Source organism: Chlamydotis macqueenii, chromosome 14 (assembly GCF_036417535.1).
Source record: "Chlamydotis macqueenii isolate bChlMac1 chromosome 14, bChlMac1.mat, whole genome shotgun sequence".
Taxonomy (NCBI): Eukaryota; Metazoa; Chordata; class Aves; order Otidiformes; family Otididae; genus Chlamydotis; species Chlamydotis macqueenii.
Genome location: NC_141569.1, coordinates 15,435,044 through 15,462,396, shown reverse-complemented (window position 1 = coordinate 15,462,396; position 27,353 = coordinate 15,435,044). Strand labels below are relative to the sequence as shown.

Sequence of the window (27,353 nt, the reverse complement as noted above, 5' to 3'; positions counted from 1 at the left end):
CTCCAATTGGCTTTGCTGTGCAAGAGTGTGGTTGTGGAACAACATTCATAGGCTTGTTGGTTTAATTTGAAGTAAAAACAATGTATGAGTAGCTTCTATCAGGATGTGGCTACATGGGTAGAGCACAAACTGTGTGAACAAGTTCTGTAATATCCTGAGCTTCAGTTAGTTTAGCAACTCTAATATTAGCAAGCATTTAAATATCTAGACATTGTTTTCTAGGAAGGCAGGGATTTTTGGATTTAGATACTGACATCTCTTGTCAAGCTCTTGTTCAGAGCAGTTAGCAGGAATGCTGAAAATGAGCTCGCATCCAAATATCATTTAAAATACCTAGGTTATCTCTTACTGTTGAGTTCTAATGCAAGGTTAAGAAAGAGAATGGTGTTTTGTGAGGTGACTTCATGTTTTCACCCACAAAGCAACAGAAATGTGGTAAGTATTCTGCAGATGCATAAAGGAAAATGTGGTAAGGAACATTGTGGTGTACGTGCCAGTATTTAGAATAGCTTACTGAGCTGGACCAAGGTAAGAAATTGGGCAGTTGTTGCTCTAAACAAGAATTAATTTTCCATGTATCGTGAACAATCCTAACTACATTGTCAAGTATGGTTTTCTGCATACGACCAGTGGAGTGAGAGTTGGTATTGTATTTACATTTTGGAGTGTAAGATTCATTAGCTTTCTGAAGACATTTGTAGGTGAAGCTTTTAAGCCTTAGTCTTACTGCCTATCTGCGTTTTTAAAACTTGAAGCTAAATGTTTTACGAGAGAACTCTTCCTTTTAAAGTTGATCTTTTAGGTTCTGTCTTATTCATACAGTATATAATTATGTAACATAAGTAAATTCTTAAAGTAGTTAGTGAACCTGACTGATCTTTTAATGTATTGGCATTTCAGAATACACTAAAATAGAAGATGCAAAAATCCAAATGTTGTATAGTACTCATTAGCTAGCCAGACTGTTTCTAGGCATACCAGTTAAAGGTCAGCCTTTGCTTTGCAATTTGGTTTTGCGTTAATGTTTGTTTTGTATACAGCAGCCTTTTACTGTAGGCATAATTACACACAATTGCTGATAATTAAGAACTATTCTAATAATCTGGACTATGTCGATGCTACACTGAGAACATTTGGACGTAGTATTTCTAATCATTAGATATTGGGTAGAGTAAGGGGTGGGAATTTGAGTTCGTTATCCATGAGTCAGATAAAATAGATGTGTCTTGTAGGTCTCTCTAGAAGATGGAGCAGTCAGGGACCTCTTGCTGAATTGTGCCTTTTGTGTTGTGACCAGTTTAGAGTTCTGTTTTGAACACAAATTGGTCTTTATAGCAACTGAACAGAGAAGTAAAAATGGATTATTTGCACTACTGAAACGATGGTAAATAAGTTTTTATGCCTTCCAAGGTTTAAGGGGTTACATGTACACCAGTAAAACACTGGGCTGCAGGTTGGTCGTCTGATAGGAAATTGTGATTGTGAGTGGAGAGGTGGCAGGCTGGGCAGAAGTAGAGGTTTGGAAAATGGCAACCTCCTACCCCTGTAACCAGCCAGTCTGCATTTCTACAAACAAGTAATCAAGAAGGACAAAGAAACCTTAATTACATTTAAAACATCTGGAGGTCAAAACTTAATAATATGGTCTTCTTAAAACTATGAATTGACTGATTTTTGGACTTTAAAGCCTGATCTAGTCAGTGCTGAGTATAGCTCTGTAGTCTAATCAAGTCATCTTGATTTGAAAAGAGCAAATATATCCTTTGGCTTTTATGGCCCAGTTGATCTGAACCCAGATGCTTTGCTTTTCTTACGTTTCAGGAGGGTTACGTATCATTTTAGACAGCTTTGGTTAGATTAAGGGTTTTGCAGAACTTCTACAGCTTTATAGATTTTTTTTTTTTTAAAGAATATTAATGCATTTATCAACTTGTGAGTTTTCTGTAGTAGAACTTATTTGTGCAAAATCAAATAACTCATCTGATTACTCATATTGCAGATATACTCACATGAACTAATGTGTATTGACTTAATCAGTGTGTTGCAGTTATTATTGCATAGTGGTGATGCAGGTTCACATCCCACTGCATTATCTAAGTCTGCAAAAGAGGAAGGGTAACTTGTGGTTTTGTATTAGCAGCCATGTAAAATTCTAGTTTTAGAAGTCCTCAAAATGTGATGAAGAAGCGTTACTTCCCTAAAGAAGCCATTGAATCTTAATATGCTAACAGCCCCTGAAATGGGGTCCTGCCAAGTGAAAAAGCACTTGGAATGAATCAATTGACTTCATGTTGACTCAAGAGCATTTTTATTTTTTTTTTTTAAATTTAGATTATTCCAGCATTAAGTTATAAATTGGGTTAAAGGGTTCTTGACACTTTCCCACGTGTTCCGTTGAGTCTCTTGGGGGTGGGGAGCGTTTCAGGAGCCATTCTTGTGCTGCTCCCCAGTGCGTCTCCAGTTCTGCCTGTGCACACAGCTGTTACTTGCCATCCCTCCCCACACTGGGTAAAAGGAAATGTTTAATTCACAGCATGTATTCTGAGAAATTCAGGTGTTACCCTTTAGCTAATTTCCCAATTGATTTTTCCTGGTCTTATTTTTTTCAATACTATATACTTACTGGGGAAAAAAAAAAGTAAAATGCTTGAACAGCCTTTTTAAAATAAAATGCCAAGAGTGTTTGCACTAGTAAACAAAGAATAGGTGTTTACACAACAGACTTGCTGTTTACCTAAAAGTAGCATACTAGTAGGAAAAAAAAAATTAGATCTGTGTTTTCATGCAACACTGATGTTTTCTTTGTGTATATTTCAATCGAGCAATCTTGTTCGCCCCTACAAAGTTAAATGTAAGGTTGTATTTCAATAGATAGGCCAGTCCTCCAATTTCTGTTTATTCAGCCTAAAAATATTTGTAATTTTAGTTCTAATGTGCTTTAGTATGGATTCTTCTAATTTGAGGAAGCTTTAATTCTTTCAGTTTTTTTTTCTTTTAGGTGGTGGCTTACACCTGCATTTCAGAACTTTTATTTATGTGCACATTTGTCTATTATAGCAAAATGTAACCAGAAGCTGTATTTCGTAGCAGGATGCAAGTATTCTTCCATATTATCATGTATAGCTGCTAGTAGTTGTAAATCCATAAGTGTAGGTGTATTTAGTTTAAAAAAAAAAAAACAATCTCAATTTATTATGCTCTGAATTAGACATTGATAGAAAGAAGACTAACATGGAATTTAGAAGGCTTTGTAGGAACAGTATCAGGCATATAGGAAAAACATTTAATTTTCTAGTTTAAGTTTTATGTCTCGGGGGAGGGAAGTGGTCCCAAATAATTTTAAATAAGTTTAGCTGAAGTACATTAAATTTACTTCACATGACACTTGAGGTTTAGCTGGGATGTGTTGTGTACTTGCTTGCTTCCTCCTTTCCTCATCATGGTATCTTGGTATTTTTTTTCCCATCATTTCTCAGTATTAAGATCACTGCCTAGTTTGTTGCCCGTGCGTGGTGTAGGCTGAGGATAAATACAGTCACTGACTGTATTTATCTAACTCATCTGTTCCGGTGTGTAAATTCTGTAGGGGCTGACCTGTATCATAAGCCTGTTGGAAGTTCTGTGAGAAGACAGATGTTGCACCTCGTCATCCTGGCCAGTGACAGTGTTTGTTTGTGCAGGGTTGTTGCTTCATTTGCCTGTACTTTAAGCTAAAATGTGATTGTAAAAACACTTGTTTAAAGAATGGGTAGTGGGTCTTTGAGTGGGAATGAGCCAATCTGAAGTTTTATGGTAAAACTGAAACACAACAGTGTGAAATTACCTTAAAGAATTTTTTTTTCCAAAGCATAGTAGCTATCTTTTAGATGTACTTCTGTTTTGTTGAAGATGGTAACTATTTGGAGTTTAAAGCAATAATTTCTGTTCATTCTAATAAAGCTCAACAGTAGAGATTAACCCTTTAAATGCAGGTTAACGTTTCTGATTAGCCTATACATTGCTAGAGCTGCTACAACTTTTATCTAACAATCAGTGTACTTTGCCTTCAGTTAGGATTTCAGACTTTGTTCAGTGTTATTATTTAACTGGTACAGGGGTGAGAGGGTAGTTGGAAGCAAGATTTTGCTTCCTGCTATGTGATAAGAGATTTCAGGTAGGTGTGGCCAGAAAGACAATTACGATGTTGTCCTGGTTTCAGTCCCATAAACATCTGTGCTGCAAACACAGGAAGCAAGGCTGCCTCAATTATTTTTTTTCCCCTCCTTCCCCTTAGCTTTTGGGTGGTTTAATTCTCTTCACCAGCTCCCTTTGTAATCAGACAAAAGTCAATGCTGATGCAAGAGCGAAGTGGAAATACACCGTCCAGGGGAGGAAGGAACTGCAGCAGGTCCCGCTTAGTTCTGCTTCGTGCGTTGTGAAACCACAGTGCAAGTGGCTGGTGGTGGGGGGTGAGGAGGATCCTAAATTAAATTTTAATTCAGGATGTATCAGTCGAGTTAAGAAACACGTATATTTACGGGCAAAGTCATTGGAACCCATTTTCCAAATGACTTTCCAAATCCAAAATGAAGTTTTGGATTACATGGAAAAAGGGCTTCAAGGTTAAAGGCACAAGGTTACCAAGGAATGGTCTGGTGTGAGCTTCCAGTGACAGAGTTTGGACATAAACAACAAAACCAAATCTTTTTCTTATTAAATCTTTGAGCAACTTAATGGTTCAGAATTAATAGGAAGTACTGCAGATTGTGTTCTATCCTGGTAATTTTCAGTAGTGCAGAGGTTGTTTATTTGGTAAGCAATACTGACTGCACTGATAAATGGGAAGTTACTGACGTCTTGTTACTTCTAACTTTGTTAGGTCTGGATTTGTATTGTTTATGCATTGTTTTAATTGAAGTAGCAAGAAGTTTGAGTAATTTTGTACTGTACAAAAAAAAATCAAAACAAAACCAAAAAATTTAAAAAAAACCCACCACAAAAACCCCCCAAACACTACCTTACTGCTTACTCTTAAGAAAATGGCTTACCTGCTTTGTTTAAGTCACTCTCCCCTCAATTTCATAAAAATGTCAGAAGGGAAGGACGGGAAGAAAGTCACTTTCTTTCCTGCTCTGTCACTCAAAGTAGTTTCCCAGACTCCATTTTAGAGGCATGGTTTATTGGCAGTTTATGTCGTTACCTGGAGCATTAACCGCCTCGTAGCCTAGCTTCCACCTTACGCATGCCTGTAGCCTAGCAGACTCACCATTCCAAAACTCTTGCTGGGCAATGGCCTGAACATTTCATTCTTCTAACAGCTAGCAGCATAGCTATGATGGCTTGGCCTTCGGGCAGCTCCTTCTTTTCTAGGCCGCCACCTCCTCCTGACGCCATCCCCGTAAGGACCTGGTGCTGCGCTGTAAGAGCCGCTCGGGAGCGGAGCCCCAGCTCCTTCGCAGCACAGCACGCCCGCTCGCAGGGCTGCCGGTAGTCACGCTGTCTCTTGTCCAGGCCGTTTCTCTGACACGCTGCCTGGCCTGGCTGTTCACCACCTGCCTGCGCTCGCTGCTCTGATCCGGAGAGACAGGCAGCGATCCGTGCGGGTGGGCCGCGGCCTGTCAGCGTCTGGCTTTGTCTCTGGTGGTCTGTTGGGAGTGAAGCCAGAGCCGGTGCTCCGTCACCCACCTGCTCTGTCAGCCAACTTCGTCAGCTCTTCTAACAGGTTGCCCTCCCTTGACTTTACAACCTTCAGGTTTTTTTTCTTCTCTTTCTGATCCTTGTTATCCTTGCCCCCCACCTTTCCCTGAAGGGTCTCGTCTGCCCCTGCTCTCCCCTGCCCTGTCCCCTTGCCTTTCTCTCAGTTCCTCTGTGCAAACAAGGGCCTAAAGCTGTGTCTGCGCTGAAGGCTCCGGATCCAATTCCCTGTGTCAGACCCTTTGCGCTGTTGACCTCATCTAGCTCAGTTTCTTTGGGGTAAGGGGTGTGAATTCAGTGTCAGGACTAAGTGACCTGGGGTAGGAATGGGCCGCCACGCTCCTTTTGAACTCTCAAGCTCTTCTGTTTTTACAGCTATTTAAATAACAATTTTAATAACCTGGTACTAGATAGTAAACAACTTAATTTGCATGCAAACATATTTAAATGCCCTCTTCATTAAATTTGTATAGTCTGGGGTGTGTTCCGGGCATCCATATCATATCTTTGTTTACAAAGATTTTCTCCTTTAGGAACTAACTTGCTGCATGTGGTAACAGCCTAATGCTCAGTGGTGCTTTCCACCATCTGTGCTGGTGTAACTGAAAATTGCAGGTGGCCTAAGCTCTTTTGAAAATGGTCGTCATGATAGTTAAAGCTGCGGGCTTTAAGGTTGTTTGACACCGTTTTATGGCTCTTACTTAAAATTGCTTTAGTCTGACAAAACTGTATCACTTAATCTGACGTTTACCTCAACTTTTACCGTTAACTATAGCAGCTCTAAATTTGGATTTGGGGAGGTGGAGAAAGAAGGAGACGGTGATTTGTAAAAAGAGGCTGATTTTCTTGAACTACTCCATGGCCTGTGAAGTCAACCCAAATTTAGGCTTGCTGTCAGGTCCTGAGAAATCTTGAACTCTATGTGATGGAGAAAGATATACTTGGTGTGATAGTATCCTTGGTGTTGTGGTGTGGCCCGTGTCAAGGATGCTGTCGGTCAACAGCAGCTCCTTCAGCCAGGAAGCTCTCCTGCATTTTTTTCTGCTCCTCGTAATCCTAAACAGCAGAGAACCATCCACTGTGAAATGCAGTGGTGAGAAAGAGAAAACCATGGAGAGCAGGAATGCTAGTGAGGGGGAGAGTAGTGCCATGGATGGACTGGGAGCGTGGGATCGCCAGGGTCCAGTGTTAAAACCTCAAATTCTTAAATCTCTAATTGTTTTAGTGCATATTAACAAAACCCATTGGAAAAGTATGTCATCCTCTTCGGGTAGTGAGGAGCGATATGCTGCTGGTACCAGCACGGCTGTTAATTAGTGCGTGTGATCGAGTGTGCTCTGGGGAGCACTCGTGTTTCCATACTGAATGAGATTTCTGTCTCTCGTATACCTGCTTCATTTCTTGAAAAATTGGAATGTATTTATTAATTCAGGGAGCTGCAGGAAGAGAAAGCATCAAATGACCGAGGAAGGTAAATGTTTCCTGACAGACTGGAGCGTTCCTACGTGGCACTGGCCTTTGTGAATTATATACAGCAATTCCAGAAGAGATGCTCTATACATTACTTTGCTCTATATTATTGCACTACTTGTGTAGTTATAGCAGGGAGGAATTATGCTTTTACCTTTCTGGTCGTTATAATCCAGTCTTACCTCCTTTAATTAGCTTAGTTTGAAGAAGAGAGTGTTAACACTTGGTGATTCGGGTACCCTGGGTACTCAAGTGTCTTCATTCTTTCAGGAGCTCCACCCAGCTGCTATTTATAATCTGGTCCCTTTACCCACAATTCACTTTTTAAAGGGGAATTCTTTTCACTGCAGAAATCTGGTTTTGACCAGTAGTGGGAGTGGGAAGGAGGAGTGTGAATTAGTAAAAGAGCTGTTGTATTAAAGTAAGAGTGTGGTGCCTAACAGCTTTGTTTTGTTAAGATGCATAATGAGCTGAAAGTTTTGGTGGAGGGAGTTGCGGGTGTTTTTTTAACATGTGGAGTAAACGTTTTCCAGCTAATTCAATAAATGGATAATAAGTCTGGTTGAAAGTCTAATTTACTAACAATTATTTCTTGCTTATTCTCTGTATAATTACAACACTTTTCTCATCTATTCACTTTGTCCAGGGATATGGAAAAATTAGAAAGCCTTAAAAGTGTGGTAGGTAGGTGTGCTCATGATTTTGCATAGTTCCGGGTAGTTTTAAAATATTGCTGTAATATATTTTGCTTAATAATTGTTAATATTGCTTGTAATGTGTTTGTTACTTGAACCAGCATTGTTTAATTTGTCTATTTCATAGAAATAATTTTATAGCTTGTTGCTTGTGCCTTTCTATATGTGTTTGGATGAGGCAGCTTAAGATGGTGAAATCTTTGCCGTAAAAGCTCTTAGACGTACGTAGGGCCATGCAAAAGCATTACTCTTGCTTGTGATAAATGCCATTTATATTGCAAGTCCTATGTAACTTGAAAACGTGGAGCTAATTTGTAAATGAATATAGTATTGATTGATTTATGTAAAATATATACAATCTGTTTTTCCTCTTAAACTGAGGACAGAGGAGAGCTGGCCAATGGTACAGGGAGGGTTATGGCACAGAACTTTAGTATCCAGCCAGGAATGCCTTTTTTTTTTTTTTTTAATTCCTTCTCTTTGCAGTGAAACAGTACAAGTATGTTGACGTACAGGAAAGCTAGAATGAGACCTTTTTTTTTTTTTGAGAGCAGTTTTTGCCACTTCTCTCTGATGGTCCATGATTGGGTGTGATAAAAAGAGATAATACATTAAAAAATATTTCTTATAAAGTTACCAGGAATGGTGTGAAAGAGAGTTAAACTTCAGTGTTAAACATCTGGCTAAAGAAAGTGATAGAAATGTCTACCTCGAGTACAGTATTTTAACTCTTTTATTGGATGCTGATTTGTGCAAAGAGTTGAAAATTGCTGTAAACCTGGATCTGATAGGTAGAGGTAGTCAAGGCTATTAGGAAATGATGTCTTTACAGTTTGTATGAGGGAGAATCCAGTGGTGGTGGTGATCACTTTTTGAAGTTTCATTGTTGAAGAAGCAAGAGCCTGCAGTAGGATGAATTGATTTTGAAGGACACGATGATATAGCCATGAAAGGTGGCAGGACAGAGTGTTATGTTGGTTTACAGATTTTGTTAAATTACTGAGTTGGAGGGTTAGGCTGTCGTCTGCCATTCTAGGAGCATCAGGAATCTGTGTTCTTCTGTGTTATAGCAGTCTTTCCCACTCAGTGAAATTTGTAAATGGGCATGGGTCATCTTTATCTGAAGTTTTGCAAAGTATTTGGAGCAAATGTCCAATACAAAATTTAACTGAAATGGAAATTTTTAAAGACTTCTCAGTATATATCTTAAATAATTATTTATCTTTTTGTCTCAACAGGAATGCCCAAGGAAAAGTACGATCCACCTGATCCACGGAGGATGTACACAATTATGTCCTCAGAGGAAGCAGCCAACGGAAAGAAATCACACTGGGCAGAGTTGGAAATAAGTGGTAAGAAACTGAGGAGTGGTCCTGAGTGATGAACTCGTTGCAAGTTAAGAGTAGCCTATGTAGTATGGGCTTGGACAAGAAGTCTGGATTGGAGTTACCTACCTTGAAGTGAACTAGCACACCCACCCAGCAGCTGCCGGCCTTTGAGTCTGTTAGGGGAAGAGGTTGGGTTGGGATAACGTAGGGAGCTGTAGGAGAGGTAAGTTGAGGCAGGTGAGGAATCATCATGTGTAGGAAAGTTGGGAAGATGAGGATAGGGATGTGAGCTCTTTGTGTTTTAAGAAGATGGGGTGAGTGAGAGCATGGATTTAAGATCTAATTTGTCACAGAGAAGGGGATGATATATAGACATATGCTGTTACTTTAAGTTACATAACAATGATGTTGTATTACTCCATGACGGTATAGTTTCTGTTGAGGCAGAAGTTCTCAGTTTAAAAGCTGTTGTAAATCTTTGCTCTGTCCTTGAGAGTTAAAAAAGATTAAAAAAAACCCTTCAAGAGCTGTGCTGGCTTTGGGATACTGTTTGACTTCTGTATGTTTTCTTGAAAGCAAGATAATGCTCATAATTCATAGACGTGATTTCCAACTGGTGTGGAACACCAGTCTCTCTTGATTTGTAGAGGAAATTCTGATTTTGCTGCATAAAGTGTGTTTTCAAGGAGATTCAAGCAAGTATTTTAAGAATTTGAAAAGTATTTTGTGATGTTCTAAATTTAGGCTGGAATTTTGCTTAAATATGGAAGTTGTTTAAGAAACTGCAGAAGTTGCTCTGTGGTATTTGTAAATGACTGTCCAGTAGAGAAATTTATGGAAGGAAGAGAGTTCTTTGAATTGTGAAGAGTCTTTCCATCCACATCATTGAATCTGTGTCTTGCTTGAAGTGCCTCGTGCCGGAACATGTGAACAGCATTCTTTACTTGAAGGTTACAGATGCAGAAACCTAGTTAAGTGCTGCTTCAGAAATCGGCGTTATATATCAGCATTAGGCTTGGATATGCGCTTGGATATCTGCTGCCTCCGTGTAGGAGATGCATTAAGTGATGGCTCTTTCACGCCTGGTAATCTTGCTGTAGACTGATTCCAGCAAGAGGTGTGGGCAGTGAAGAGGATGGTTTGGTAATGCTGATTGGAAATCCTTTCGCTACAGGGGTTTCCATTGGGCAGTGGAAGAGGTGTTAATTCAATTCTAAAAATGGGAAGAAATACTGATTTGTATTTAAAACATTTCAAAAGATTTCTTAATGACCATTACAGTAGCATGAATCCTTTAAAAACTGTATGCATTTGCCTTGTAAAATAAAATGACAATGTTTTTGTTTTATTCATGTTCACACTGTCTTTTCCTTGCAAAATACTTGGTCATGTAATACAGAAAGCCACAAATGTTTGAACTGCCCTCATGTAAATCACTGAGCTTTTTCACTGCAGGCTTTTTTATGCCATTCACTTTGTTACAGCTCACTGGAAATGATACTGTATTAAAGCTTTTGGGACTGAGGGGGGACTGAGTCCTAGATCAGTGTGTATCAGTGTAGCTTTCAGCAGGCACTAAATATGACTTCTTCTATTTTGAAGAAAACAATTTAAGGAAAGGAATTAGAATGTGTGTATGTTGGGATAATATTAACCAGACCGCTCTTAACATTGGTGAGTCATGGTGGGGTTGTTAAAGACTGTTGCAAGTAACTTTTTGCCTTGGAGAAACTGGTGTTGGTACCCATCTTCTAATGCTTTTGGTACAGTGAGATGACTTCTGAAATGAAAAACAAGCCACCCCTGCAGGGTGTAGGGGGAAATCTTGAAATGAATAAATGTTTTGAGACCTTCTGCTGATAATCTCACACTCCTTGCACGCGGCAATGTAAAAATCTTGCTTCTGTCACACAAATCCATCTTTCCACCCTTCAGTTTATACAAAAATCATACCGTTTTTTTAAATATCTGGCAATAGTTTATGCAGCTTTTAGTTGAACGCCAGATGGAAATCCGTGTTCTCAACTAAGCATTTTAGTCACTCTAAATATAGTGCTTCTATCTGTTCTTGGCTGGATTAATGCCATAGAATAAAGATTTTTGGTTTGAAAGATGTTGCGCAGAGCTAAGGGGCAAACCAAAAAAGCATCATTCATCTCAAACATAAACTATAATTGGAAAAAAAAAATTCTATTTCTTACACCTGTGTTAATTATTGAATTCATGGTCAGTTAGTAAATGATGTATTGTTTTGTATGGAACTTGAGAAAGACAGATGTTTAAACCTTAAGTATGGATTGGAAAAAAAACAAGCTAAGCATCCCTGGCAGCACTTCTACATTCTCTTATGCTTTGCTGAATTTTTTTTGATCTATAGAATTGGTGATTAATGGAATTCTAATTGAGTAAAATAATAATAATTGTAAAAAAACACAACAAAAACCAAACAAAACTCCCCTTCAAGCCTCCCTCCCCACCCCATGCATTCTTAAAAATGTGTAATTATTGCTAGACCTGTTTAATTTAAATGTTCTATTTTCTTTTGTTCATTCATTCCACAGGGAAAGTGAGAAGCTTAAGTTCATCATTGTGGACACTGACCCATTTGACAGCTTTGCATCTCAGTGACAATTCCTTATCCCGTATTCCTTCGGACATTGCCAAGCTTCACAATCTGGTATATCTGGACCTGTCCTCTAATAAAATCCGCAGTTTACCAGCAGAGCTCGGAAACATGGTGTCACTCAGGTATGTAAGTTTTAACGGGAGTTAAAACGGTTCTCTTATTATCTTTGTAGCAACAGTTTAAATTTCAGCTTAATTTTTGCATTCTAATAAACAAAAAGCATAAATAAATTCCCCTTTCCTCACTTCTTTTGTCTGTCTCCCTGAATACTTGGTATGGTCTGTGCAGCTCTAGCAGTGCTGGCTTTTCTGTGATCTTCTGTTCCAGTGTATGACAGTACAGAATGAGCTTCAGAAGTGCTCAGTTTGATAGAAGTCACCCATTTTATATTTTTCCAAGTCAGGTTTCCTCTCAAGCATCTCTTTCTAGAAGCTTACGAATCTTTATGTGATGTTTTTCTCTAAGAAATACTGATACATAAAAATTGCTTGTAACACATGGTAAGGCAGGAAAAAGGTCAGATTAAACATTCATAATCATGCTAACTACAATGTTTTCTTCTTTAGTCATGTTTAGTAATTATTCTTAACAATAGTTCTTATTCTTTTTATTTTATAACAACTGCAACTTGTCTAATATCATCTCTTTCCCACCTTTGCCATTGTGTAACTGTGTTCCTGTGCAAACTGGGGAGGACAAAGGAAATGTTCTAAATGCACCTTTTTTTTTTCCCCCCTCAATTTTGCAATGCCAAGATGTGCAAAGGTTGCGTGGAATGATACCTCCCTTTGGAAGCGAAACATGAGTAGTGATGCCTATTTAGATTATAATTACGGCTGCAGCATTTCACTTTGTAAAAACACTGTTATGTAAATATATAAATTATTTCTATAAGAGTAAATGTTTATAGGCAACATTCTTTTGTCCTGGACCCAAAGGAAGAGCCTTATCTGAAATTCATTAGACAGTTGCCAGTAGTTGCCTTCATTGCTTTTAATTTTGAAGACATTTATGGACAGCTTTCTCAAATCCAGAAAACACTCAGTCTAGAAGTAACGAGAATGTTATTAGAAATAAAGAAGATGACAACAGAAGATGGGCTGCCAGCACAGCTGTGATGAAACTGGGAGCCAAGCAAGTTTGCACATAGAAATACCAGTCATGGCATTTTCTTCTGCTCTGCTGGGGAGGATTAAACCAGCTGATTAAATTGGTACTAAAAGCTCAAATTCCAAAGCAGTTAAAGTCTCAGCCTTGGATGCTGAGCAGAGGGACCTTGCTTTTTAGAGCATAATTGGCAGCTCTGTTTCTAGCGGGTTGTATGGCTGTTTTCAGCTGTGAAGTAGTCTGTTCTAAGGAAAGCTTTGTATTACTGTTTCAGTTAAAAGCAGTTATTAGTAACAGGTTTCTTCTCTCCTTTATCCACTCTTCAGGTGTTGTGAATTAGCACTCCTAAATTCACTGGAACATTCTCAAATTCATCTTAGTACTTCATTAGCATCTTCTTATTTTCATCAGTCTTTTTCCTTTTAAAATATTGCTGTAAGCGTATTGCTGTGCTGGAGTTTTGTGTTTCAGGCTCGCTCTTAGTGCAGACACTTCCCATAGCTTCTGGGAAGTTATTCAAACCAGTGGTAATTCAACACTGGGCGTTGCTGATGTTCTGAGCCACAGAAATCGTTCGTGCTGTCACACATCTGGAGCCCTGGGTTTGGTCTGTACGATAAAGCTCGCCTAAGGCTCCTTGCATCTCCCTTTTTACTGCAGGTACTTGAGGAAAGAGGTATCAGAACAGTAAGATTTCTGATCTTTGCAGAAAGAGGAGAAAAAATCAACACTGTAACGTGTTATCTTGGAAAGCTCAGTTGTAAAACACATTCTCTTGATACGTTTGAAAAAACTGGTGGGATTTGCTGTGATCCCATTTTTCTGCGTAGAGGAGGTGGGTTCTGCGGAGGCAAGGATTATTGGAGAAAATAATTCTTTCATCCAAGAGAAAAAGTGTATTGATACCTACTACTGTGCCATTCTTCCAGCTTGATGTTTTTCCTGTAGAAGAATTTAATGTTTGTTTGTTTTTTTTTTTTTGTAATTCATACATACATTTTTTTTTTTAGATTTCAGCAGTGCTTTGAAAAACTCTTAGAGGAAAAAGTAGCTTCCTAAAGAAAAAAATAGTAGCTTTATAATGTCATGTAGAATATCATCCCGAAAAATAATAGCTATTTACATCTCAAATGTCTATGGAAGTGCTGAGAACTAGTGGAGATGTTGATTTTTTAAAATTTTTTTTTTTAACCCTCCATGTCCTCTTTCCTACCTGCCATGTGTCTCATTCATACTTGGAAACCCTAAAGTGACACAGTGGGCTTCTGAGTTTCTCTCTTAAAATGTGTGCTTTCGTCGATGGGATTTTATATTGAAAATAACAAAACAAAACAAAACAGTTGGCTAGGTGTGCTATAGTCTGGCAGTCAGTTGAGCAATGACTTGGCATTTCTAGACAACCCAGTGAAATAAAAAGGCGGTAAGAAAGTTCCCTGCTCTATCTTCTTCCACTATTCCACACCCCAGCGTGTCTCTGAAACAAGCCGTTTTACTTTTACCAAGGTTTCTAAATACACAGTGAAGCAGAGAGAACCTCTCAGGGAGCCCTTGTTAGGGAAGGACCAGTCAGAGTTTACTTTTGAAATGCAAGGCTAGGAGAAGAGTTGTATCTCTCTGCTTCAGATGCTGTCTTGTGGAAATCTAAAAGCTAAAGTAACTCTTGGCATCCAGGTTTCCTTCCTTTTTTTTTTTTTTTTTTTTTTTTTTTTTCCTTCTTTCTTTTTCCCTTTTTGTTGCCCCAGAATACTTCTAGGCACTAAGTTGTAAACTCTTTGAAGTAGCAACTTTATATTGAATATGGTGAGGAAGGTCTTTGCTGCTTAGATGGGAATGTGTTTGAGAGTGCAGAGCTCCTAACAAGTCAATTTTCTCTGCACAGTTTGTTAGGATATCGGAATTCAGGATGTGAATTCTATTCCTGTCTGCATATTGTTTTTGTAAGCTAAAAACCACATATTTTGTCTTAACACTGGAATTATGAAAACAAACAACAGAAAATTACTAATGTAAATTACTGTTACGTGCTACTGTCATAGCTCTAATGGTAGTGTCCTGGATTTTTTTCTTTCTTTGTTTTCTGGGATATAATTTCCTTTTATTTAGCCTTTAATCATAGCCGAACTGTTTCACGGACTGGTTTGTCAGAGCTGTTATTGCTTCATCACTTGTAGTTATTAAAGTATTTAGTTATTGCTAATGTTTACAGAATTTCTCACTTTTTAAGATTAACTTGCCAAACAACTACTTTCCTCTGTGTGTATTTTGTCTGTGTGTGTGTTTGAGTACAGCAGGATTTCCCTAACTATTGCTGTTTAGTCTTTGAGTTTTTCAATATTGTGGTTTGCTAGTATGTTGTTTCTCTTTTAATTAAACTGCTTGTACTATACTGCTGAAGACAAACCTTGGTCTGTTTTCAGTCCTGTGTGATTCTTGCTCTGTCTACAGGGAACTACATTTAAATAACAACCTGTTACGAGTTTTACCTTTTGAGCTGGGAAAACTGTTCCAGTTGCAGACTTTGGGTCTGAAAGGTATTCCTACTTTTTCTTGGTATCCATGCTTGTTTAATGATACCGCTACTGAGATGTAATGGCTGTAGGCTGCTAGTTCATAAAATGCTACTGAATAGTAGTCCCAGATTAGATACTTACCCCATGTTTGTAAATGTTGTTGTTTAGAGATTATTTAAAAAAAAAGAAAAAGAACTAGTTTGGCGAAGCACTCCGCATATGAAGAGGTTTGCTTCTCTTTCTGCAGAGTGAGAAGCAGCTTTCTATTGCTTGCATAGGGGTTGAATACAGGGCTGCTCTAACTGAGCAGCAGCCTGCAGTTAACTGTAGATACTCAACTCTAACCAAGAAGGGAACATGTTTTGTCCTGCTGTAGGGCACTGTGCTGTTTATGCAAGCAGCAATTTAAATATTTTTGCATTTTTTTTTCCTCTGAACTCTGTGGATTCTAGATATAAAATTGCTGACCTTGGGGGGACTTGTATCACAAAATCAGGAGCGTTGAGTGATGCAGTACCTCTAAACACTGTTAGATCTCAAAAGTTTGGTTTTCTCCCCCTTAAAACTGGATAATTGCAATGTGCATTGTCCCTGAAAACTTTTTGCAATCTGCTTGTGCGTTTGGCAGATGGCGAATGTTTTACTCATGTCAAGCAGAGTGAGCAGAGGTGGCTCCTGTGTTTGGCCTCATGAGCTCTGCCTATGCGTTGTACCTCATCAGCTCTGCCTATGCGTTGTACCAGGCCAGTTCTCCGCTCCCGTTAGAACCAAGGGCCACCCTTGGGGCTGTCTGTCAGAAGGCAGACGCGGGAGGGAATGTGGTTAACTTCACTAGAGCAGTTCACACATCTAGTGTTTAGTGGGATTGAAGACCTGAGATTTGAAACCTCTCAGAGCTCATAGTAGATGCAGCATCTCTTCTCAGAGATGTCAGCTTAAAATGCTGATGTGCAAGTTCATAATGGTTCTGTTTTGGTTTGTGGTTTTTTTGTTTTGCTTTTTTTTTTTTTTCAATGTTTCTGTAAATGTGTTTGCAGGAAATCCACTTACACAGGATATTCTGAACCTTTATCAGGAACCAGATGGGACACGAAGGCTACTGAACTATTTGCTTGATAATTTGGCAGGTACTGCAAAAAGAAGTAAGTGATCATTCTTAAAACATTTATTTCTGCTGTGCGAAGTAAATGTGATTATCACTTGTATCTCTGCTTTAAAATGTTCCCATAGTTTCAACAGAACAACCACCTCCAAGGTCTTGGATTATGTTGCAAGAACCAGACCGTACAAGACCAACAGGTACTGTAACACTTTTTTTTTTTCTTTTTCCTGTTATAAAAGCTGTGGATCTTTACTATCTGTTAAAAAATTTTTGATGCTTGAATTAACCAATCATCTGCACAGTGCTGACCAGCCAACTGAAGTAGTTCTGTCACAGTTGAAACACCTCTTTCAGATTTGCCAATCTTTCACTATATATTTAATTTTATTTATGTCCTCCTCACAGGAATTGAAACTGTTGTCCACAATTAAATAGCTGAATTATAATGGGCTTAATTGAACATTGGTTGAGGAACAAAAAAAAAAGGAAGGACACGAGCATAATTTCTAAAAAAATGTCGAACTTTTAAAGTAACCAATGTATCATCTTTGGCTCAGCACTTTTCTTGCTGTTGAGATTCAAGTTATGTTCAATTGGTTACTAATTTCGCTGCATGAATTGTCTAAAATACAGCATTTTCTATTTACTTGCACACCAAAAATCTTGGCGCATTTCTCAATTACTGCAGTGTCCTCTCTTTCAGGACTGATGTAGGTTACTTTCCCCTATTGATTTTATTAAGGCAGTTGCTTCAAAGATCATGATGTCAACACAGCTTGTCTTTTGCTGTCACCTGTTTGTTTTCAAAATGCTGGGCTTTGACCTCTAATCAGCCTGAGGTTGTTGCCTCAATTTGCAAAATCTTCAAGCAACTGTCTTATTTCTTTTTCCTGTGTTGTACTCCCTGTTTGAGAGCAGCTTCCAGGTATGTCATTATTGTACTGCAGATTCCTTAGTGCTTTTTAAAACCAAATGAAAAACCCCAACAAAACAAAACCAAAAATCCATGCAGCTGGATTACCTGTCACGTTGCCCCAAACCGTCTCGTTATCACTCCTGTTCCACATGAATACAGAGTAAGTGTTCCTTGTCTTTACACCTGAATTGTAAGCTTTGAGGTGGAAACATTTGGGGTTTTATTTTACCTATACTTCTTCATTGTGCGAAGGGATCCTTACCCTGCCTATGGATCTGTTACAGATTGTGGTGGTAATACTTCAGGTAGATTTCAGATAATCTATTTGAAGAGTTTGCAAACCATTGTGTAGCTAGCAAATGTCAGTGTTCAAATACTCTTCCCTTGTTTTAGGCTTTCTACAGTAGAGCACCACTTAGCAGACAAATGTACTTTATGCTGTTTACTGCGTTAACCATGTAAAGAGGAGCTGTGTTTTTTGTTTTCTAATTAAATGCTAGAAGACAGCTGCCATAAGTCCAAATGTGTAATTTATTTTAGGACTAACAATTTTTTTTTAGTGTAGATACACAGTACGTGTTTTGATTGAAGCATGTGAAGCATGAGTTGATAAATTTGCAGAAGACAAAAGTGAAGAACGTAACTGTATATATTTTCTTTTGTTAAATATATCAATGTGTAAGTAAAATTATTGTTCTGCAGCCTTGTTTTCTGTCATGTGTTACAACGTACTCTGTGATAAATATGCTACCCGGCAGCTGTATGGCTATTGTCCATCTTGGGCATTGAACTGGGAATACAGAAAAAAAGCCATTATGCAGGAAATCCTGAGCTGCAATGCTGACATCATAAGTCTTCAGGTAAAAGAAATTTTATATTACTTTTCCTCTTCTATTCCCATGTGCTGGTTTCTCTGCATTAAATGTATTTACAGTAAATGGTCTGTTTTCAAAACCTTCTGAAAACAAAAGAAAAAAGTGGTGTTTAGAGCAGTAGTTGTTGCTTGACATCAAAAGAATGCTTTTCAGCACACAGGGCTGGAATGTGAACCAGCAGCTGCTGATCAAAGAAGTGTACGTGGGGGTGTCTTTGTGCCTGCGTGCGTGTCTGGGGCTGTAATTGACACATTTCAAATAAAAGGCTTGAGATAATCATAACTCTGGGGATTACAGAAATTCATTTATATTTTCTTAAAATAGGGATATTGCTTTCAAATTTGCATTCTCTGATGTACTTTATTCGTACTATTTTTTTTCCCTTAAATCTAATTTGAAAGTGATTTACACTTCTGAGGAGTCTAAATAATATCAGTCTTCCGTATTTTGCTAATAGTACATTCATACTGTGCTCTCTCATAACTTCATAGGAAGTTGAAACGGAACAGTACTACAGTTTTTTCCTGGTAGAATTGAAAGAACGTGGCTACAATGGATTCTTCAGTCCAAAATCTAGAGCTAGGACAATGTCAGAACAGGAAAGAAAACATGTTGATGGTTGTGCAATATTTTTCAAAACAGAAAAGTAAGTGATGTGTTTTGCAAAGCCTTCTATTGTGTCTTGCTCTTTCACATTTCCCAGGTCAGTCTATAGCCCAATCAGTTGGGCATTAGTGGTCCTTTTTGTAGCCCTTCAATGTTTCTTATAGAGCATTCCTATCTTTAGAAAGGGTGGCCTGTGCGGGGGAAATCATTCTGTGCGTAATTAGCAATAGAAAATTTTACTCTGAAGTTTTGTTTTAAATTGAAATTGCATTCTGTTAGAGCAATGCAGGTTAGGAGTTCACTAAATGATACTTGAATTGTTGAGTGTGTGTTGCAGCCAATAGATGTTAATAATGAAAAATGAAACAAATGTCTTATTGTCTTGCTTTTTTTTTTTTTTTTTTTTGAGTAAAGGAATTTATAATCCCCACAATTGCTGAAATAAGACCTCAGGTGACATTGACTTTTGATACATTAGCCTTCTGATAAAGCAGTAGACAAGGCACTTAATGTCACTGCTCACTTCTTAAATAATGGCTTTTTTTTCAGAGCTACAGCACTTACTGATTGTGTCATGTTCTACTTGTACAACTGTTCGGATATGAGGATAATAACTTCCCTTCCTCCTCCTGCTCCCATTTCTTTGTGTCCACAAGTAAATGTAGATGCCAGGTTTGATACTATTTGGCTCAGAAAAATTATGTAGTCCCTCTCTATTAAACCTGCATCTTGGAACTAGAAACTGGTGCAGAAACACTCCTTTGCTAGAGTTGTTTGTTTTGGGTTTTTTTTCCCTCTCTCAAATCTTTTAATTGAAACTAAATTAGTATAAAATATCTGAAAATGGCTAGGAACACTGTCCTTTGAGTTCAGCTTAGGATTTTATGAAACTATGTGATTGGCTGAGACTTTCACAACATAAATATGTTTGAGCTTTAATTAAAAATTTTTCCTTTTCCTGAAAAAAACCCATATGTTTTTATTTCAGATTTACTTTGGTTCAAAAACATACTGTTGAGTTCAATCAACTAGCTATGGCAAACTCGGAAGGTTCAGAAGCTATGCTGAACAGAGTTATGACGAAAGATAACATTGGAGTTGCTGTGTTGTTAGAACTGCGAAAGGAATTGATAGAAATGTCATGTAAGTCCTGCTTAGTTTAATTTTTTCATAGATTGTATTTTGTAAATGAAAAAAATTAACCTTTTTTTTTTTTTTTTATAATAGTTCAGAGGAAACTAGTTTCTACAGATGAGTGTAACTTTGCATGTTATATGCTCAAACTTATTTCCAAAGGTGATTTGGGGAAAAGTCATATTGCTTAAATGATTAAGTTTGTGGGTTGTGGTTTTTTTTGGTTTGGTTTTGTTTGTTTGTTTGGGTTTTGTTTTTGTTTTTTTTTCCCCCACTTATACCTTCTTGCTTAAAAAAATACAAAGACTTGAGTTTGGGTGATTTTTGCTTGGAGTTATGTACAGGTATCAGAGAATCAGTTGGTGTTAGTCATGTGTTTCTGGGTCATGTATCTGCATCATTTTAGCTTGTTATTTTCTTCACTGTCATGCTTATACAACCTGCTTGTTCTGCCCTGTCATTCCTAATTTAGGCAACGTAAATTGGCTTTATAAGTATCGCCGTGGGTACCTACTCAGCCTGTGTTATGTTTATCCAAATGATATTTTATTAATTCAGATTCTAACGAACAAGCTTTTTAAGAAGCACTTGTAGCAAGAGAGGTAACTTATAATGTGGTTAAATCAAAATTCAGAGCTGGTTGCCTAATAAGATATGAGCAGTGCCTGTTTAGCATCGCAACCTGAGGAAAACTGTTCTGACTTTTAGAACTACGCTATTTGTCTGCCATTAGGATTATCTGTTATTTCACAGTAGTCTTAAATTTGTAAGCATTACCTGTAGCAGAATTGTCTGTTAAAGGTCTTGAATGTGAAACACAATTATTCCTAATGTTTGATGTAACTTAGTAGATGTAAGAGGAGTTGTATGACCCTCTTAAACTAAATGGTATTAATCCTCTTACAAGTTATACTGGTATTTTATTTTATTTTTTTCCTCCCCTCAGACACCTTGTTTAAAATTCAATAATAGTGGATTTTGTTGCTGACCATGTAAGGTAAATATCTGATTTTAAATTTTAGCTGGAAAGCCACATCTTGGGATGGAAAAGCAGCTAGTTCTTGTGGCTAATGCACATATGCATTGGGACCCAGAGTATTCTGATGTGAAGCTGGTTCAGACTATGATGTTCCTGTCCGAGGTAAAGAACATTATCGATAAAGCTTCTCGTAGTCTCAAACCTGGTGTTTCGGGAGAACTTGGAACCATTCCGCTTGTACTGTGTGCAGATCTCAATTCGCTACCAGACTCTGGTAAGAATTCTATTTCTTATTTTTTTAGACTGTTTGAAGAGTGTAACAATTTACATTTTAAGGTCTCACTTTTTAAAAGGAGTTTTCAACTTAGAGAATACATTGTTTCTTGTCACAAGCTCTAAAGGCACTAAGAAAATAGGAGGAAGAGAGAAAAGTGAGAACTGTTTCTTTTGTGAGTGGCCTTATTGCCTATCCAGTAGTACAGCTGTATCTCTTCTTGCAGAAGCACTTTTATTGTTATCTTACAATACAGGAAAGGAAAGGAAGAAAATATCTTCCAAAAATAACTTGTCAAGTTGGCTTTACAGCCTCTCTAAAGTTAACTTTATCTGAAGTACTGTTACAAAAGTTTGTTCTTCAACTACAGTGTTGCCAGAAAAAGCAAGGAAAGCCAAGACTTGAGCACAGACACAAGGAGAGGAGCATGCTGCTTACCTAGCACCTATAGAATTTTACTTCTACTTTTTTCATCTCCTCCCCCAGTCAGTCTGTTCCTAATTAACCTTCTTGTTTTTTTTCTAATCAAAGCTTGTCTCTTTGTTGTAGGTGATATTTGCTCTTGACATATGTATACATTGTCTTGAAATATTTTATAAGAACTGCTGCTGACTGTATTGCATAAGTGTTAAGGTTTTGCTTTTATAATGCATAAGGTTGCATGTATGACTCAAAGTAATCTACACACACTTATTTGCTGAATGCTTGTTAATACCTTCTTGCATGTATGTCTCTCCTAATAGGTGTTGTTGAGTACTTGAGCACTGGTGGAGTGGAAACAAACCACAAAGATTTTAAGGAACTGAGATACAATGAAAGTCTTACTAACTTCAGCTGTAATGGGAAAAATGGAACAACAAATGGAAGAATTACACATGGTTTCAAGTTGAAGAGTGCCTATGAGAACGGTCTAATGCCTTATACAAATTACACGTTTGACTTCAAGGTAAGGACTTGGCTGGTATTTTGGAAAAGTTCCCCATTTTGAAGTTTAACAAGTGTGATTTTATGTATGAAATTGTTTAACAAAGAAGTTAATCCATTGGGTAGCTAACAGTAAATTCACCAAGTTTATATATAAAACATGGCGAACTAGAGTGCCCAATACTTAAGTCTCCTAGAAACTAAATTTTTCTTGTTAGTAACTCGTGACAGATTTCCAAGAGTTGGGGTGCTGTTAACCTCCCTGTAAATAAGTATGTTTTAGTACTCCAAGTTAAATGAAATAGTACAACAGAGGCACTCAAGCTGTCAACTGCAAGGAAATAATCCATATTGCTGCTGGAAAACTCTTGGTGCTCTGTTGCCCAGGGGAAGCAAAGACGGTTCTTTTCCTCTTCAAAATCAGAGGAATGTGATTTGAAGCTTTAATAGGAGGTTGGAAGTTACAACCCAGAAAAGCAGAGCAGATGTGATAGCTTTTCTTTTGTTTTCCTAATCTGTATTGAGCAACCCATGGGATATCAGAAGCAGAAGTCTCCAAAGTAGATGATGTGCTGTGGAGAAGGAGTGGTAGCGTTTCAGTTACTTAAAATACTGAGCTCCCCTTTTGTACGGGACAATACCTTGAGTCAAGAATATATACTATTAATGGATTTTTATTTCTTTTGTTGTTTCAGGGTATTATTGACTACATCTTCTACTCTAAACCTCAACTAAACATACTTGGCATTCTTGGACCTTTGGATCATCATTGGTTAATAGAGAACAATATAAGTGGTTGTCCACATCCACTCATCCCTTCTGACCACTTCTCACTTTTTGCACAACTGGAGCTTTTGCTGCCTTTCCTGCCTCCTGTAAATGGAATCCATCTCCCTGGCAGGAGGTAGTCAAGTACATTTTAGAGGGCAACCTCAATCTAACTTGTACAATTGTAAAATCTGAATATAGAGGAGTGAGGTATGGCCAACAGGGATTTTTTTTTTCTTAATAATCTTAATCTTAAATCTAATTATTTGCTAAAGACATAGTAAAAGCCAGGTGCTATCAACAGACACAATTCTGAGCCCAATATACTTTGTATACTGTTCGACAGCGATTGGTGCGTTCGCACCTTTCTCTAATACATTACAAGTAACCTTCCTGTTTCCTTTATCCAACGAGACATTTTCATGCCTTGAAATAGGGAATTGTTATACAGTATATTCTCTTTGCACAGTTATCTGTAGCACTACTTTTTGAGGCCAGTAGGAACATCCACAGAACATTTTTCTGTACTTCACTCCCTCCTTTTTCAGACTTGTTTGTAAAATATAGAATTTGAATTTAGCCTTTATTGATTGTATATGAACAACAGAAACCTGATTTATGAGATTTTGTACTTTAAAAAAAGAAAAATCAGATTTGGAAAATGATTGTATTGTAAACTAAGGCTAAATTTTTATCTGTTTTCATGTGTTATAAAGGCCAGCTTGTAAAAGAGGTTGTCACAGGTTTTCTCTGCTGATGATTTGCACTGTTAGGGTTTCGTTAGCCCTTTTGTACTACTTTTTGTGTTCAATTGAGAACGTTGCTTTTAAAATCCAAACCTATAAAATCTTAATGTCTTACCGAGATATCTAAATACATTCTGTCTTATTTCTGATTTTAAAAAAAGCAAAGCAAAGCATCGCGTTCTCGCAGAACAGATAAGCTAAGCAGTGAATATAAGTAGACCTGTATGGATTGAAAGCTATTGCTGATGTGTATACACTCAGATACTTTTCTCATCTATAACTTTTGAAGTAAAATTTAGGGATACTTGTGTACAGCTTCTTCATTTCTGTTTTAAATACTTGTCCTATCTCCACTGTGCCTGCTTAAATTTGTTCTCAACTAGCACTGCCTGTGCATGCAGAGAGATCCTGTGCATCCTCTTTTATTTTTTTAAATAATGTTAACACTTGTGAAAATTTTATGAAGATACTTTTGTATAAGCTGTGGCATCTTTTTTTTTTCCTTTGTGAAACATTGAATATCACACTTCGAACATGTTCAGGTTATGGGTACACAGTTTCTAGCTTCTAATACCCATGCACTGCTTCTTTCCCTGTCATTGCACAGTGCTGTTTTTCCCACTGAGAATTACTATCATGTGAATTCTGTTTCATTTAAGTGTGTTCCTCAGTTTCAGAAAGTATAATTCCTTGAAGAAAAAAAAACAAACAAACCCAATCCTACATTTTCTATTGATGAAGCAGTGTAATATAAATGCATTTTCAATACAGGTCCCAAAGACAATTCTTCAGATCATTTTTTTTAAAGTGACCAAGTCTTATTTTAAAGTGTCAAGCAAGACTAAAGTTATAGTGTACCCTCAGTGCCATTTGTGTCATGAAGCCAAGTATGTAACAGCTTACAAATTTAACTTGTCTGTTTGTATCCTAAGAGGGAGAATTTATCGTCTCCGTAAACTAACACAACTTTAATAATCAATGAAAAAAAAAAAAAAAAAAAGAGCTTGGTCTTAAACAGCTTTTGTTTCAGCTGCGGGCAGGGAAGCAAAAGGACACTGAGCATTAAGAAAACTTTCTAAATATTGTGAATTTTTATATATAAGACAGTGGATTGGTAATAATGATTCAAAATTTTATTGAAAAGTAGTCAGCACGTAAGTGTGCTCAAACCATTTTCAGCCGAAAGTAAAAACTGCAAACAGTTCGGTTATGTAAAATGTACATTTTAAAATTTCAGTAAGAGAAATTTTGATCTTGAATCCTTGTCTGGGACCTGATCTCTTGGGGTTATTTTGTTTTGGTTTTAGTTGTGAAAACACCAAACATGTCCAGTTTATAATCAGTACATTGAAATGCTGGTAGTATTGCTGTAGTAGACTTAATGCGTAGTGTTACTTTTTTTCTGTTTGGTTTTTTTTTTTTGGGTTTTTTTTGTAAAGTGTGAATAAAAGGTGTTTTACTCATGTTTCCTTAATGATGTCTTGGTAACGTACATCATGACAATTTCCAGTGATGATGAGCCAACTTAGCTTGTCAAACTGAGCAAACTATTTTTCTTTTCTGATGATCTGGATTGTGTAATGAGTCCAGAAAGCTTTACAGAAGGGGAAGGGAAGCACTTACTCATTTTGTATTTCTTAGAGGGGGATAATTTACTTTAATAGATGCTGGAGCTTGAGTGCACTTGTTAGATTCTAAAGGTTTGAGCTTTATCCAATATGTGTTCTCCTGTATTGCTTAGTCTTAAAAGATATTTGAATTTATGACAGCATGGTAAAATACAGCCCCTTGTGCTTTTGGAGACACAACTGTTCCCGCTTAGTCACCTTATAGTCTAAGGGTTCACCCTTTCCTCCAGCTTTTATACCATCAGGTCCCAGTGGAAAACCCACTGAATACATGGAAGACACTCCTTTGACTTCACTGGGTTTTAACTGGACTGCAGCTATGTCTCGGGGCTGAAGGGAGGAGAAGTATTTTGAATATAGGGAAATACCGGAATGCACCAAGACAGAGCTGAGAGAAACTTTGTCAAACAATCTTTCAAAGAAAATCCAGTCCTGTGTCAAACAAATCTAACTCAAAAGTCTCAATTTCCAGCTATAACGTAGAATAAGGCAATAAACTGCGTCTTCACAAAATCAAAATGTTTGCTTCATAGTTTTTAACATTAAGATGGTTATTTGCGATATTTTAATTCGAGGTGGTTTTGGGTGTTGCCATAATGTACCTTCAGTGTTCTTGTTGTAAAAGCACATACAGCAAAAGTCACAGAACATCCTTGGGGTTGAAAGGATTTATTTAGGTTAGACCAGGCTTTTTTCCACTTAAAGTACAGTCAGCCATATCTTCTCTAGTTTTATTTACATTTACCAAGAATTCTGGGTGTCAAAGTGTAAATTGAAATACACCTTTAACTAAAAGAATTGATTAGAGTACAAGACTAATACCACAAGTTAATGCTTTTAACATAACACAAGTAGGGGAGAACAAGCATATAAGTCAGTGTGTGTTGTAATCATTTTGTCCTTTTAGCAGCTTAAAAAATTAAAAAAAAAAAGTAAATTTGGCTAGCATTTGACAAAACTGACTTTAAGAACATTGTATGCATGCATCTTTGATGTAAATGTAGCAAATCTCTCAAGGGTTTGGTTTGGGTTTTTTTTTTGAGCAGACTTACAAAATCATGATTTGCTTTTTCAACCACGCAAAACCTGTATGAAAGACAAAATAATTCCAATACCGCTGGGGGGGGAACCCTAATTACACTGTAAAACTTTAAAAAAATTCAGTTAACCGCTTTAAGTAGCAAGCCTTTTTCATCCAGCTGGACACAGTATTTTTTAGTATGTTAACTGCTATACTTTTCTTTTGGTTGCATAAATTTGTAACACTTAAGTGTCTTGGTATGTTTAAGTAGTGTCTAAAATAGAATTATCTTAGTCTTTATTCACAGTACTTCTGTATAATGTGTAATGCACTGGACTAACTCTTGTTTACCATTCATGTAACAAAAACCAGCACATTATCTGCACTAAGCTCAAAGAATGTTGCATTTGTCTATAGGCAGCTCTTCAATAAGAAAAATGGGAAACTGAATATGGTCTGATGGTAAACAAGGGCTTTTACTGTTCTCTTCAGTGGAACTTTCTTCTTGGTCAAATTTTAACTAGTTAGTATTATATTTATATACAGGGTCTTCTTTTTCTTTACCAATGTATTTTCCTACTCATAGCTGACCAATAAATCCAATATCTGTTTCAAACCTTCTTGAAGTCTAATTCATATTTTACCTTGATTCCTAAAGCTTTTCCCGAAGAGTTGTGCATGCAGCCGAAGTGAGTGAAGTGTGTTGAAGGTAAAATGGAAGCATGTAAGAAACTTGATAATCCTAGGGTTTTCCTCTGCTTTCTGTAACTTTCTGCAGACCAGGTGCTTGAATCAGTTGGGCGTGGATTGCAAAGCGAAGACCTGGTTAGTAATACCTCCAGGGTTTGTGGAAAGCCTGTGTCCAAGTCTTTTCAGATTTCAACCCCATGTCTTCATATCTGGCCATCTTCTGATCTTCCCAAGTCAGTAAGGTTGGTTGTGCAGTGTAGGGTCCACGGGTTTTGTCTGGG

General features: G+C 37.5%; 1 protein-coding gene across 10 annotated transcripts in view; it reads left to right on the top strand.

Moving 5' to 3' along the window:
* The window catches only part of CNOT6 (CCR4-NOT transcription complex subunit 6), a 33,209-nt gene extending 6,206 nt beyond the window's left edge, over positions 1-27,003 (top strand). For 9 of the 10 annotated variants that reach the window (XM_086758763.1, XM_086758771.1, XM_086758769.1 and 6 more), the window contains 11 exons: positions 9,077-9,190; positions 11,728-11,914; positions 15,345-15,430; positions 16,447-16,551; positions 16,640-16,708; positions 18,130-18,287; positions 18,794-18,948; positions 19,897-20,051; positions 21,065-21,295; positions 22,039-22,241; positions 22,915-27,003. In XM_086758763.1, the coding sequence (XP_086614889.1) occupies positions 9,077-9,190; positions 11,728-11,914; positions 15,345-15,430; positions 16,447-16,551; positions 16,640-16,708; positions 18,130-18,287; positions 18,794-18,948; positions 19,897-20,051; positions 21,065-21,295; positions 22,039-22,241; positions 22,915-23,127 (1,676 nt within the window). In that variant the 3' untranslated portion in view covers positions 23,128-27,003. The remainder of the gene's footprint in view (positions 1-9,076; positions 9,191-11,727; positions 11,915-15,344; positions 15,431-16,446; positions 16,552-16,639; positions 16,709-18,129; positions 18,288-18,793; positions 18,949-19,896; positions 20,052-21,064; positions 21,296-22,038; positions 22,242-22,914) is intronic. The other variant, XM_086758764.1, reaches the window with a different exon arrangement.
* Positions 27,004-27,353: the final 350 nt, after the last annotated feature.